The 14,365-nt window shown below is 38.6% G+C and overlaps 1 protein-coding gene across 8 annotated transcripts in view; it reads left to right on the top strand.

The window, feature by feature from the left end:
* Positions 1-14,365, top strand: part of LOC149250198 (Transducin/WD40 repeat-like superfamily protein) — a 188,909-nt gene that overhangs the window by 12,526 nt on the left and 162,018 nt on the right. For 7 of the 8 annotated variants that reach the window (XM_089458945.1, XM_089458943.1, XM_089458941.1 and 4 more), the window contains one exon: positions 9,433-9,561. In XM_089458945.1, coding sequence (XP_089315071.1) covers positions 9,433-9,561 — 129 coding nt within the window. Of the gene's footprint in view, positions 1-9,432; positions 9,562-14,365 lie in introns of those variants that run through there. The other variant, XM_089458944.1, reaches the window with a different exon arrangement.

Below are 14,365 nucleotides of genomic sequence, written 5' to 3'. Positions count from 1 at the left end.
ACATCAATCCTGCTACAATCGCCATGGAGAACACATCAATCCAAGCCTCACAGAAGAACTAATCATCCTGCTACACAAGAGAGCGAATCATCTTGTCCCTCAAGAGAGCGAATCATCTTGTTTCAGTGCGCACCACCAGGGGAGGGTGAGTCACCCTGTGGTCGTATGTTGCTCCAATAGAACTGCAAGCCCCCCAAAGCTCCCAGAGCTCAATGTATGCAACAAGCAGGACCCTTTTACAAAGGTCTCTCGACAACTCCAAGTCGTTAGGGAAAATCACAAATTTGATCTTTCCTCAGGGCTCTGTCCTATACATCATCTCAGTGCGATGGAGCCTCCTTGATCATCGACTTACCATATCCCAGATAAGGCAGTAATTGATGTCTATCTGCTGGAGCAATTGTCAAATACGGGATTCCTCAATAATCGAATCCCATTTCTGGTTGTCACAGAGATTCACAGTGGTATTCATCATGTGTACAAACAGCTCACTGAAGAGCTTCAGCAACCAGATTGCCTCACAGAAGGCCATACTATCAGCAATGTATTCTGCCTTGGTGGTGTTCAGAGTCACCGACTTCTGCTTCCTGCTCATCCAGGATATCAAGGCAGATTCCAAACAGCACTGAGAAGTGCTCTAGAGATCCTCCATACTTCCTGCCCACTCATCATTCGAATAATCATGTGGTTTCATATTTCCGGCAGTGTATCTCAATTCATGAGAGATTGTGCCCTGAAGATATCTTAGAATATTCTTGGCACCAATCTAGTGAGGCTCAACCAAATATGAGCTCACCATGCTAACTGCAACACAGATGTCCGGACGGAGGTTCTCTAAGAACATCAATGCGAATGAGTTTATGAAACTTAGAGGCATTTCCCAAATCTGGTCCGACATCATTACCATATAACTTCTGAAAGTTAAGATCCTCGAGGCAGTCACAAGCTTGCATCTTGTCTTCCTACATTCAGAATCCAACTCCCTCTGTCTCCTATAAATGAGAGGGTCTGCACCTGTCAGACATAGGTGCCGGTACGAGAAGTTTATCATCCACAACCTTCGAGTAATGGTTTCACTCCTAGTGAATCTCAGCTGCATTAGACAGCTATCAATCCTCTCATATTATGCCTGAGGTGTTTTTCTTCAAGCCATAGAGGGCTTTCTTCCACCTGTATACATGAGATTCCTTGATCATGATTCTCAAACTCCTCGGGTTGTTCCAAACCTGTGAACCTGCTGCATGAGGGGAATGGTACCCTTATAATATTTTCCTTTGGTATATTTCAGACATGTACTTTCATGCTTCCTTTTGAATTCAGGCATCCTAGTCACCATTTGACTCACAGACCTCTAGAGCTGAGTCAATGGACATGGTCCTCAGTGGACTTCCAAGTTCCTGCAACTTGATACAACCTTGAACTCAAAAACATCTTTAAAATATCTATTTTCAAACACGTACCTTTCCATTGATAAGTGCCACCTTGTAACCTTTGACTTCTATTTCCGAGATGGACATCAGGTTCAATCAGGTACATAAAAGAGATTTTGGGGTACCTTGCTTTCGTGGAAGCGTCAACCATTTCCTTGATGACCTGCATTACCAGTCAATCTTTTGATCATAGAAGATGTCCAAGGAATGATTGTTATCTTCATCAAGATATGTGTCTCTGCCATTCGAACACTCCTACGCATAACGGCCGAACTTATTTTAACAAGGCATCCGCCTTTCCTTCCACCCTTAGATCCGAACTTCCCAATGAAGTGATCTTAAGATGGACCATCATAATCTTCCGCTGCGCCATTCTGATAACATTCTCTGCTTAGACTTCACCCTAGGTGAATTATGAGGAACCCATTGATCCTTTTGTCTTGTCCCAACTGTCTTCGGTGATTGCTCTTTCACTCTTGCTTGGGCATTGTCTTCACCTTAGCTCTGATACCATGTTAAATTTTGGTATGTTCTATGCTAGAGCAATTTATTTAAATTTTCACAGATAGCAATCACATCAGCATAATGATAAACTGCAGATAGAACATAAATATAAAACGCAGAAGACAAGCCAAGACAAGAGGACACAAGATATGGCGCGAGCCAGGGACAAACCCCACAATGTGTGGGGAAACCCTTTGATCAATTCTTCTTTTATCTTCAGAGTTCAACAGAGAAAGAGAGAGAGAGAGAGTACATTTACAACAGAAGTCAACACTTTGACTTGTCTAGATCTGAGCATAGATCATCTTCTATAACGATGAGATCAGTTGAAGACATTCTGCTTCAACTGATCCTCCAAGGTGACTCCTTCACCTATCATCGTGCTGCATCTCGTCCATTTGCTGCACCTTACTGTGTAGCACCATCATGATGCTCATGATCTCATACATCACGCTGCTCATACATCATGCTGTTCATACATCATGCTGTCCATGATCTACATCATGTTGCCCATGTCCATGATCTTATCCATCATCATGCTGCCCTTCATATCCATGATCATCTTTCAACTTCATGCTGCCCATACTAATGTGCATCATCATCATGTTGCTGCCTTAACAGATGACATTCTATCACTGCTATTCATTGTCATGTGGCTGCTACAGGTATGCCATTCTATCACTGTAGATTATGCTTAGAGTGTAGTGGACACAATCATCACTTAAATCCTCTCCAACATGATCACATCAATGCTGAGACTGAGATAGCAACTACAGCATTACTATGATCTCCATTAGACCCAGACAGTGAGGCACAAAAATACTTCTGTATATGCCGAGAATGTAACTATCATTGTCATTACTACAACAGCCTTTAACAAGATCTTACTTGATACTGAAACCATCGCCGTTACAACTTCACAGCTGTATCACCAAGATCATTTTTCTGTTGTATCTTTCCACGAAGGTATCCGGACTGAGACAGTGATCACAAATATGTGTGGTTGAAGCAAGAATGAAGGACGTTGAGGTATACTGTTATGAGATCATCAAGTTACAAGTATGCTGAGAATAATAGATCTGGTCTTCTCATTGTAATATATTCCTATGCCAAGTTATACTGCTGTCTGCTACAGGGATACTGTACCTTAGACCCTCCCGAGGATACTTCTAATCCATTTGACTGCATATAACAAGTGTACAGGACTGCATGTATCCTTTGCGTGAACAGAATTGCATTATAAGATTCTTCATAAGCCTGCGGCTAGGGCACATTATGACTGCGGATTGGGCACCCACTGAACTGTACCTAGGGCATCTTCTTACCTGCGTTAAAGGGTCTCCTAGGACTGTGTCTATAGGGACAGCGAAGTCCCTCTTCTTGCTGCATATAGAACAGCGTATAAGAATCTAATTACTGTGCCTTCATGGACTGCATATTGAGCCTCCCTTTGCTGTGACTTAGGGCATCTTATGGTTGCGTTTAGAACCTCCTTTCTTAGTGGAATTAAGTCTCTTCTAGACTGCGTATAAGTGCCTCCCTTTGCTGCATTAGATTATCATTTATTGCTGTCAAGAGTACCCTCAAATGCTATGGCTAGGGCACCCTTAAATGTCGCTGATAGATTTACTGTGGCTAGGGCATCATAGGCCAGCGTACATTTTCATGGTGTCTCTCTCCTGCTCCAAAAACCCAAAACGTGGAGAGGAAGAGATCACCACACTAATGTATGTCTCAAATGACATCAAATCCTCTTTTATTTATACTAACTTGTAGGGGTTGAATAGACACGTCGGTTGGGCTTCTAGAGCCTACATAAGTGTTGGTCGGCTTGATAATAATTACATAAACAAAATAAATTCATATCTCCATAAATACTTATCGGAACTGGATGATCTTTGGATCAATCCTACACCTCTCGACGAGAGGGATCCAATAAAAATATCAGCTGCCATAAATAAGTTGACCCACATGGAGTTTGGCCCTAGTTGCCAATTTAACAGTTGGTCTTGGCAATGTTGAAAGGAACATCAATCCATAGAAGACACTTACTGACCAACTTGTCAGCTTCCTCCTTTTCCTTTTTTTAACTGCCGATGTGTGGTTCTAGGAACAAAAAAAGATGAGAAAGCTGAGGGGTTGGGCCATGGGTTGTAGACTGTGATGATGAAGAACCACTTTCACTTCCGCCCACCCCTGAGGCCCTTACAAGTTGACTTTTTACTTCTGACCTGTTGTCTTTGGCATCATCTTTATCATGTAGTGATTTAATGGCCTTTCAGACGTTTTCTAGAGTTACATCAGGGCAAAGTTCTATATTTTGCCCCAAATGGAATTTTAATCTGTTGATACCCCTTGACATATGCTTGCCACACAACTTGCAAGTCAAATATTGTCTATTGAACCGTCCCCCCTTCCCCAACCCTCTTGGGGATCAAGTTTAGCATATTCCCACATAGGGTCCAAATTCTTTGACATTTTGTTTGAAGCTTTCAACTTGAATTTGAACCTAGGGCACAAAAAAAAATTGAAAAAAATTTAAAATTGCCCATCACATAAGAAGCAAACATAATTGTAATTGTTAATTTAAAAATTTAAATGCCTCTTCTCACTCACTTGAACACCCTCAGATTCACTAAACAAGGGGTTGAATTTTTGAAACATGTAAACAATCTAAGCGTTTTGAAGTTTTGATTCTATCTAAAGTTTAAACAATGTTTTGATTCAAATTTCTAAGCAACAACAAGCTTAAAACAAACTAATAGAGGGATTTAAAAAACTATTTGTGTTACAAATATTGAGAGAGAAATTAAAATACATAGCGGGCAGTAGCAAATCAACACTCTGAGTATCTCATGTTGAGAAATGGACAAATCTCCAAATCCACGCCACAAAATTGGTAAATCTCCTCCTCTTGGGCAGTGACAAACTCCTCCTCTCTCCACAAGGACGAATGGTAGGAGTTAGAGTGAAAAATGAGTGAAAATTTTGCCCTTTTAATCACTTATGCGCAGCTTGGATAGTCTCCACAATTTTTTCCACCGACTCCCGATTTTATCGCGATTTTTGCAATAAAATCCTTAATTTTTCGATTTTCAAAAAGTCCGCAAAAGCTTTGCCGATAATGTCAGCCAACTCAATAAATCAGGTTTTGCCGATTTTATCGCAACTTTTTCCACACTGGTTCCATTACAAAACCAAGAGGCTGGTCCAAACTTGTTTTGCCCTCCAATCGGTTGGACTGACTAGTTTAGACCGGTCCAGTTTTGATAACACTGATTAGGCTAATTAGATGCCCTACTCATATAAATTGAGGAGAGGCTCATTCATTCTATTCATCATCACTTGGAATAATTTGGCCTCTCTAGAAGAATTTTGTCTCTTGTATCTTACGAGCGATGTGATCTATGAAGCATTTTGTCTATTGGAGCTATAATCTTGTCTTTGGAGAAGTTATCTTGGATCAATGTTGGGTTATTCATGCATTTCATCTTGTAAGTAAGCTTTATTATTGATAAATTTCTGATTTCATATCTAATGTGTGGAATGCAATGGTTATCTAGGGTTTTTATTGAACCATTGATTATTGAAGATAAATTGTATAGAATCTAGATATCCTCATTGTATGGCATTACTCATATATTGAATGTGAATGGTAATCCCTTGGTGAACTCTTTTTGTATCTCTCCCAATTATACTTGGTCCCTCACATAGATAATAGTTAGGGTTTTGATCTAGGTTATCAAAATATCCCTACTCCTTTGCAAGATTTGGGTAATCCAAAACACTCATAGACTCCATCAACTTAAGGACTAGGCATTGGCCTTGTCATTTTGGTGATCAAGCTTTATATCATCCACAAATTGAATTCTACTCTCCTTTTCTCTCTATTTTCGACCCTTCCAAGGATAAACGGGCAATTAAGGCTTGGAGCGAAATTGTCTAGGAGGAGAATCTTTAGGTTTGGAAGGATTCAACATCAAGGGTACATTTGGTTGCCTCAAAATCAACCTCCTTGGTGGCTAATCCATTCATCTTTCACCATGATTTCTCTTGTCCTAGCTATTTTTCCCTAGGAGAAACCCTAGTTTGGTTAGGTTTCAACTTGAGGGCTTTTTGAAGGTTTCATATGCCATTGGCTTGCTAATACTCATTGTTGGAAGCCTTTTCCATAGCACCTTAACCTTTGGACATTTCATCTTGATTGCTATTCCTCAAACCCTAGGTCTAGCGTGCCCTAGTTTGCCCTCTCTAAGGGGTACAAATTGCCTTATTCTCATTGTTTGAGCCTTGTACTTAAGTTGAGCCATTTTTTGGTAGCCTATTGTGTCACCTTAAACCTTTAAGCCTATAATACATCTTGTAGGTGACCTTATATCGAGACTCCTTCCATTGGTGAAAATCCATAACGAGTTGGCTATTGGCTGTGGTGACAGCAGGTTATTTCCTCATTGTGTTACTTGGTCTAGTGCTTGCCTTGTAGGGTAACCCTCTTCAAGTCTTGCTAGATTTTGCAGCAACAGTTCCCATTTAGACAATTAAAGGTAGGCTCTCATGGGCTTCGAATCAAGTTTGAGGATTGTATCCTAGAAGAGGAGAGGCTATGTTAGTTATGTCTTTTGCAGAAGGTTGAATCTAAGAAACATTTCGTTTTCAGATGGCCATCTACTATGAGATAAGGGTGGATAATACCACTCTCTTTTTCATGGTTTGGTGAGATCCCTACCCACCTTCATCTAATACCCTAGATAGAGGTGTCTAGCTCCTTATATGTGTGTGGTGGTGATTCTTAAATGATAGACATGATAGGTTTGATTAGGACCTTACTATATCAAAATGATTCCTTCTTTTTTAAGTGAATTTCAGCATTTGATTGTGGTAAGTGGCATATGTCCTATGAGTGGCACAACAAACACCAAATCATTGAGACCATGTACAACGCCTCACGCAGGGTTGGTCATGTCTTCCCCATAGACCCCAGGGGTACTCGTTCTCAACATAGATGGGATTAGTAGGCCAATTTGACCTAGAGCCATATCACAAGATTCTTTGCTCCGGCTTCAAGTGCTAAGAGAAAATCTACTCGTGGTACTAGTATTCTTTCCCAAGATCATGCAACTAGGGCCTCTCAGCTTTGGACACTGACTAGATGACATCATTAGATAGTGCATCGGATCCTTTTCAGGAATTGATTCTGTGCTAGATAATTCTTCCTTATCATCTTGTCTTGTAGACTGGGATTGATTCTGTGGTAGATCTTACTTGTCATCTACCTTATCATCTTGTCTTATAGACTGCTAGTTGATCTCTTTCACTCTTTTGTCTTTCTTGTTTGAGTCAATATTTAGTTCATGTATTTCATGTTTCATCTTTTTTTATGCTTTTCTGGTAGCCCAGGGCATTTCTACAGATTGTTATCACTGGTTGTACTTTTCCTATTTGTTGGACAGTAAGAAAATTAAGTTATCTTATTAATAGTGGGTATACATGCCATATTGGGTCTTACAGCCCCTTTTCCATCACATAAGCATGGTTTTGTTGTGAAATTAAGCTTAGGACCCCCTAAAAAAATAATTATAAGGTGCTTCATAAGATATACTAGGATTCGTAAAGGATATTTCAGCTGACACCAATAAGCCTAATATTTCGAATCCCTAAATACCTTAAATTACAAAGATCCTTAAGAACACTTACAAATACTACGCATATTCTAAAACAGTCTATTGGTTTAAAACGTATGGTTGAATATATGTTGATTTTAGTAATTTCAAAATCTAATGACTTTTGCAGTGTCTCTTTTGATGGGAGTCTCACAGTTTTTTGTCTGAGATGGCTGTTGATGGACATCAATCGATGTGAAATCAAGAGGAGACTGTGCTTAGTGTGCAGCTTTCAGTTTCAAAGCAGCAGTGTTGGGAATTTTTTGTGAAACGGCCTGGTGACAGGATTTCACATACTATTTTCTGAACGGTCAATAGTTGGGAGGATGCAAGCTATGATTTGGGGCATTTATTTTGTTGAAGGAGAACACGATCTTTAACATAAGCTGTTTATATTTTTAAAGCAGTCAGATAAGCAACAGAAAAGTGACTGATGACAGCCACATTAAACGTTGGCCCTGTTCTCATTATTCAGGCTGCACATGTGTTAGATAACTCTATTAATGTCCAGTAAATGACCATTAATGAACTGAGATCTGTCTTTTTGACTGTATGACTTAGTGGATGTTGGGTTTAGAGGCATAGACCACTAAGGAGAGAATCAAGGTCTGTGACTGACCGTTATGAGCAGAAGTGGAACAAAGAAACTTAAGAAGCAAAAGAAAGAGATGTGCCTACAAACAAAAGACATAAATTTTTTGTTTACAAGAGTCCAAGTGTTGAATGGATGTGTCTTTTAGTTCCATTGACCTACTTTTGTGGTCATTTGTTGGACACTAGTAAAATTATCTTTATCTGGTGGAAGGCCCACTCAACGTCCTTCCACCATATTTAATGCCCACAGGACTAGGGTTTTTTCAATATTTTTCAAAATTTTATAGCATTCTCATGTCTAATATTCATGCTAGGACTAATTCATGATGACAGAAAAGATATTCCCAAGTCCTCATCAATATCACCTGCTCTGCCTTTGCGACATTGAATAACTTTAGAATCAACATGCATTCAATTGGCATTAGTATACATCAAACAATAGGAAACAGAGTCACATATAAAGCAGGTCATTTGGCAGTTTGGACAACTTTCAATTTCTGAGCTTTGTCAAATTTCTTCAGAATTTCATCTAAATTCCACGGCCAGGGAGTTTTTTTGTTTAATTATATCTTTGGCCTATGTGGTTCACGGGCCCAGGGGATCGTTGGCCGTTACGTCCATGGAATATTTGTACCAGGCAGATCCACCCAAAGGGATCACATCATGCCGACTCAACCACCGATCCTGAACCCTGAGGGTGTTGAGAGAATTGAACCTGTGATCTCTCAATAGCAAAGGTGCTTTAATGATGGGGACTCAACCAATTGAGCTGCTAACCCTTGGGGCTAATGTCCACTGAGTTTACTAAAACTGCATTCGATGTTTTTTTTCCTGCTGGACTTGATGTTTTTATACAGATTAGCCACTAACCAAATACTCTAATATTAATTCCTTCCCCTTCTTAAAAATGTTACATGCAAAGTTGATTTCCATGTTCACTTGGAGTACTCGGCATATAAGTGGATGCAAAATATTTTATTCCTTATATTTTATTCTGCCCCCTGCTCTCCCAAATGGTAAACAGATTAAGGAAATACAAAAGGATTGATTGAATGCCTCTGGTATTGTAAGCATTCTGTTGGTAGGATGAGAGGACAATCATACTTTTTCCTGGCAATGCATTGATTGTAGAGTGAACAGTGATGTAATCCTCGGCTTAAGACATAAGTAAATCTGTACAAATTTTTTTATCCATTTATATTGTGTTTATCATTATTAACAGGATTTTGTTGAATGTGTTGTAGGCTGGAATTAGGATGGCATCACATTTTCAGCTTGCGCCTTTGGTGGCATCGCCTTTTTATTCAAATTCAGTTGTCTGGTCAGAGGAGAATTTGTTGGCCATTGCTACAGGCCATTTGGTCACCATTCTGGTAAATTTGAAGCTGAATTGTAATAGGAATTCTGTAGTATTTTCTTAATTGTAAATATAAATGCAGACAGTTTGGAATTTGTGAGTAAAATGACATATATTGCAAGGTATTTGGCTACCATTGAATTCTGTTCCTCGTTAATAAATTGTTGGAAGGAATAATGATTGGTCATGGGTACTAAAGAATAACCAAAGCTAAGCGTTACAGTTAAAGCAGTGGAGTTGCTCACGACCATCATTGCTAGGTTGACATCCCTTAGTAGTTTGGTTTGTTTTTCTTGTGAGTTTGTAACTTGTATGCATATTGCATCCTACTTTTTGTTGTGATAGTTTTACTTTTATTTAAATCTGAGTTCCCAGCTTGCAAATGATTGTGTTATGTGAGTATGAGTTGCCCATTCTACTAGTTAGAACAGCTAAGCTTGTTATATATCCTTCCATCCTCGTAATAGTTTAACAGTACTCCACTTCAACTAGATATGTAAGAGGCCCAATTAATATGCCTTCTAGTGATTAACTTTCTACTAGTACTTGTGGTTGTAACTTGTAAGATCTATTCCAAAATTCAAAGCAATCTTTATAGATTTCATGTTGGGTTACTTTAATAAAAATCAATAGGGCTTTATTTTATGTTTGTGTGTATGTGTGTGTGCATTTCATGTCCAGCTTGGGCCCTTTTGGGCCCACACTAGGCCGATCAGGCATTGAAACAGGCTTTTTGAGGCTTGTTTTAGTGTCTGAAATGGGATCAAGTGCATAGGAATATATGGGCGTCTTTGAAGAAGACACTGCTGTACTTGAAAGGAATGTTCGGATGTCATGCTCTGTTTGTGAATGAGAGTCCAAACACTCCTCAATTAGACTTAGTAAGCCTCCTTTCACCTTCACTTGATTCCCCAATCGTTAATATGATTGTCTTTTATGTTCTCCATTGGTTGCCGTCTTTCTATTGACCTTGACCCTATTGACTTGAACACCCTCTTTGGCCATCAAGTATGGCATCAATCTGCTCAGCGTCTGTGCTCCTGCACACCAATTCAAGCCCAGTGCTCAAACAACTTCATGTGGTCTAAATGTGCACTCAACGATGCTCTTTCCACAATCTTGGTATGGTCTACCGATGAGTAAGGACTACTTATTAGCCCAGTTTTTGGTTTGTAATGTCATCAAGAGCCTCCCAGACTGAATTCACTAACTTAAACTAATACTTGTGATGCAATATGATGTTGTTGATGTATGGGATGACTTATTCCTTTATGTATTTCTAATGTGTTCAGAACTTTCTACCTTTCAATCAGTACCGAAGTTCTTTGGAAGGTACGACATCATTGTGATCTTTCAAATGTTGAAATTTGAAAATCACCCCTTCAAACCTCTTGATTACTTTGATTGCAACTGTTTTTGTGACGATGACTTTTACCAATTTTAAGGCATTTCCATTATATTTCACATCTCCCATTGAATGTTAGCAATCCAATCTCTAACCAAAAATTTGCTAGTTGTTGGTGATGTTGAATTACCAGAATCCAATTGGAATACTCAGATCACCAAAATTTTGTACTTTATTGGTGATGTTGAATTAATAAGTTAAAGAAGCTGAAGGTGATTGAGGAATTTAATGCTTTGTAGCATGGGTACGCTTAGTTGGCAGTTGGATTCCTCATACTTGTGCTGGGTACTGTGCCCACATATTGAGAATGCATCCATACTTTGCCGTGGTTTGTGCACCCCATTGTACTTGAGTTGAATTTGAAGACATACCCTAATTTTGAGTTCAAAAATGTTGATTCCAGCATGAACAAATATTTTTATTAAGAATTAAATAGCCCCAATAAGGATGCATTTAGGGTGAGTGTAACAGGGAATCCTAAAACAATGAATGGCTCCCTTTCATACCAAAAAAACCTTAAGTTCATGCTTTTGTATTTTTAATTTCACTGTGTGAGGTTCGAAGAGTGATGATGAAAAAGTGAGGAAGTAGGGCATTGTTTGGTGTTTTTCTTGTCGGAATTGGTCCATTCGGTCATCATTCAATATTTTGGACAAGGAATTTTGATCCTGGATATCCATTTTGGAAATACTGTCGGAGGATAAAGGGGCCAAAGAGGGGCTGGGGGGGTTCGAGAAAGCCCAAGTGCATGCTTTGTATTATGCATTAATAAAGCACATACACAAGGGTTAGAGCCATTTTATGGAACTTCCAAAAAATGAAGTTGATCTTTACTAACAATCCCATATGATGACCCTATGCTTGAGAGCAATGATTACCTAGAGATCTTGATGACCAAGGAACTATGTTTACTCGATGATGATGCAACAACAAAGAACGTGCAGCCTTGATTACCAGTACTCAACTATGTTGTCTCTTTAGTTTATCTATACCCCATTGCACAATGCTTGTATGGACTTGGTTTAAAAATTAAGATCTACTCCTCCCGATGTATTGTTTTTCTATAAATGAGTTATGAGTGATCAATGATGAAGTTTACCTTATATATGATTTCAAATGTATTGTTCATTGTCAATTGTCAATTAATGAATGGATTGGAAGATATTGGAGTGATTTGAATCGAACAATCATTCTCAATCATTGTACCTTGGAAACTTAGGTTTAGTGAGATTTGAGTGGTTCAAGCTGATTGCATGCAAAGTCAAATTCGATGGAGTAGTTTGACAATCAAGGTATGGGTTCCAAGTCAAATTATCAATAGAAAAGTAGGGGTGGAGGTTGAGTTCAAATTTGAAGAGAGAAGAGGTTGTTATTTGACTAGATTGTTGATCAGTATGTCAATGGAAACCAAGATAGTGACAACTCTTTGATGTTGACAGTTCATTGTATTAAAGTTTTATATATAGGACATATTGGGTGAGGTTTGAAGTGTTTCACAAGGAGTGAAGGTGTTAATTGTAGTCGTGATTTATTGCATATGTTGTGTTATTCTATCTATCTCATGAGCTTACTATAGTATCTAAAAGGATAACACAAGATGTCATCTAATTCTCTATCCTCGAAATGTGTGTAATGCCATTAATGAGGTTCTCCTTGTCTTGATTGTGCTTTGTTGCATTGCATAACATGCTTAACATAGAATTGTAATGAGTTCAATCTCTTTTATTTGTATATACTATAGATCCATCATACCTTGTGGTTGTAGGCATCAAGAGCCTTGTCAAGGTTTGTATTGAAACTTGTTATTGTTAAGCCTACTTTTAGAATGGTAGGTTGGGTCATGTATAGCAGTGGCAAAGAACCATGCAATTCTTGGTTGCAATTTTTGTAGATCAAACATTTGGTCGAATGGTTGCACATCTAGTTGGAGCTATGGTAGAATTAGAGATTTTTTATGGCAGATCTAAAGGTTTGGGTCACAGAGAGGTTCAATTTTGACAATTTTGACATTGGGAAGATTTAGATGTAATGCTACCTTGTTAATCAAGAGTTGTGGTCAATGATTTTTTACTGAGGCTTAGATGTCTCACATGATTTGAAATATAAAGATGAGAAGACTTTGTTTGTGATTATTTTGAACTTGGACAATGTGGTCTTGCAATGGGTGCATGAGCTCAGGCCAACAAAAGAGGTGTGGTTCAACCACAAGTTGCACGAATATAAGTATTGTGCAAATGGTAGTGCTTGTGGCATCTGATGCACTCATGTGAAGATGATTGATGGCATGTTGATGATGCAATACTTGGAAAATATGAAGAAATCGGTTGGTTAATTACTATTGATTAGACTTTAGATCTTCAAAGAAGCCATAAGAAGAGTGGATATCTCAATAGGAAGAAGTCAAAGGCAAGAATAGACATGAAAATGTAGTAGAACACAAATTGTAGGATCATGTGAGAGACATGGCTTCGTTCTTTTCTTTGACTTGTGCTTTTGTCAAGCGTAATTGGTGGATCGACTTAGGGGTGTTGTATCGCATGGCATTAAATAGTGAATGGTTTGGAAGATATAATTGATTAGAGACTAAATGACAAATGTTTTATGGGAGTCATTTTTAGCATTGAAGTTGAAGGTCAAGAGACAAATTTGTTTGATTTCAATGTGGAAATGCTAGGGATATTGTGAATGTTCTTTATGTATCCCAAATGAAGATGAACACGTTTGTAAGTTGAATAACTGTTAATAGGTATTGAGTCATCATGTTCAGGAACATTAGTTACTTGTTGTAGAAGGATTACAAGGTATTTACTATTGGTGATTGGAAAGGAACTTTTTATTCTACGAGAAGGATGTCTATGACATGTTTTGGTTGATTAAAGATGAGACTAGAGAAATGACTTGGGTGGCAAACATTGGTGTTATTTTCTTTCTTTTTCAAAGGAGGCTTGAACATATCGGGGTTGGAATTTGGATTGAACAACTCCATTAAGTTCTTTGAAGTTTCATGATGTGAAAAAACTGTAGAAATCGAAATTGAAATAGAATTTTTTGTTAATGTCCATAAATGAACAGAATGGAGCAATACGACTCAAGAGTACAACATGCACTAATAGTTATAATTGCAGTGCACAACACATCCCAACAAAGAGAACAATAAAAGATAAATTAGCTTTAAATCCAAGTCAAATCATAGTTGGCCAAGGGATGGACCAAAGTAGATATCCCCTCACCATCTTGAACAAAATAAAGGGACCAAGATCCCACTAAGTAGTCCCTTGGTGAGTGGTTTGTGCTAATGAGGCTTTGGGGGGCCTTTAGTGGCCTCAAATTCCTTCATTTGGTGCTTGAGAAAGATGTCAAAGAAGAAGTAAAGACCAATTCGTAGGAACCCCTGATATAGAACAATTCTTAGGTT

Source organism: Pinus tabuliformis, chromosome 7 (genome assembly GCF_031772625.1).
Source record: "Pinus tabuliformis cultivar Carrire ecotype Pingquan chromosome 7, CPIR1, whole genome shotgun sequence".
Classification (NCBI taxonomy): Eukaryota; Viridiplantae; Streptophyta; class Pinopsida; order Pinales; family Pinaceae; genus Pinus; species Pinus tabuliformis.
This window is presented reverse-complemented; position numbering and strand designations above follow the sequence as displayed.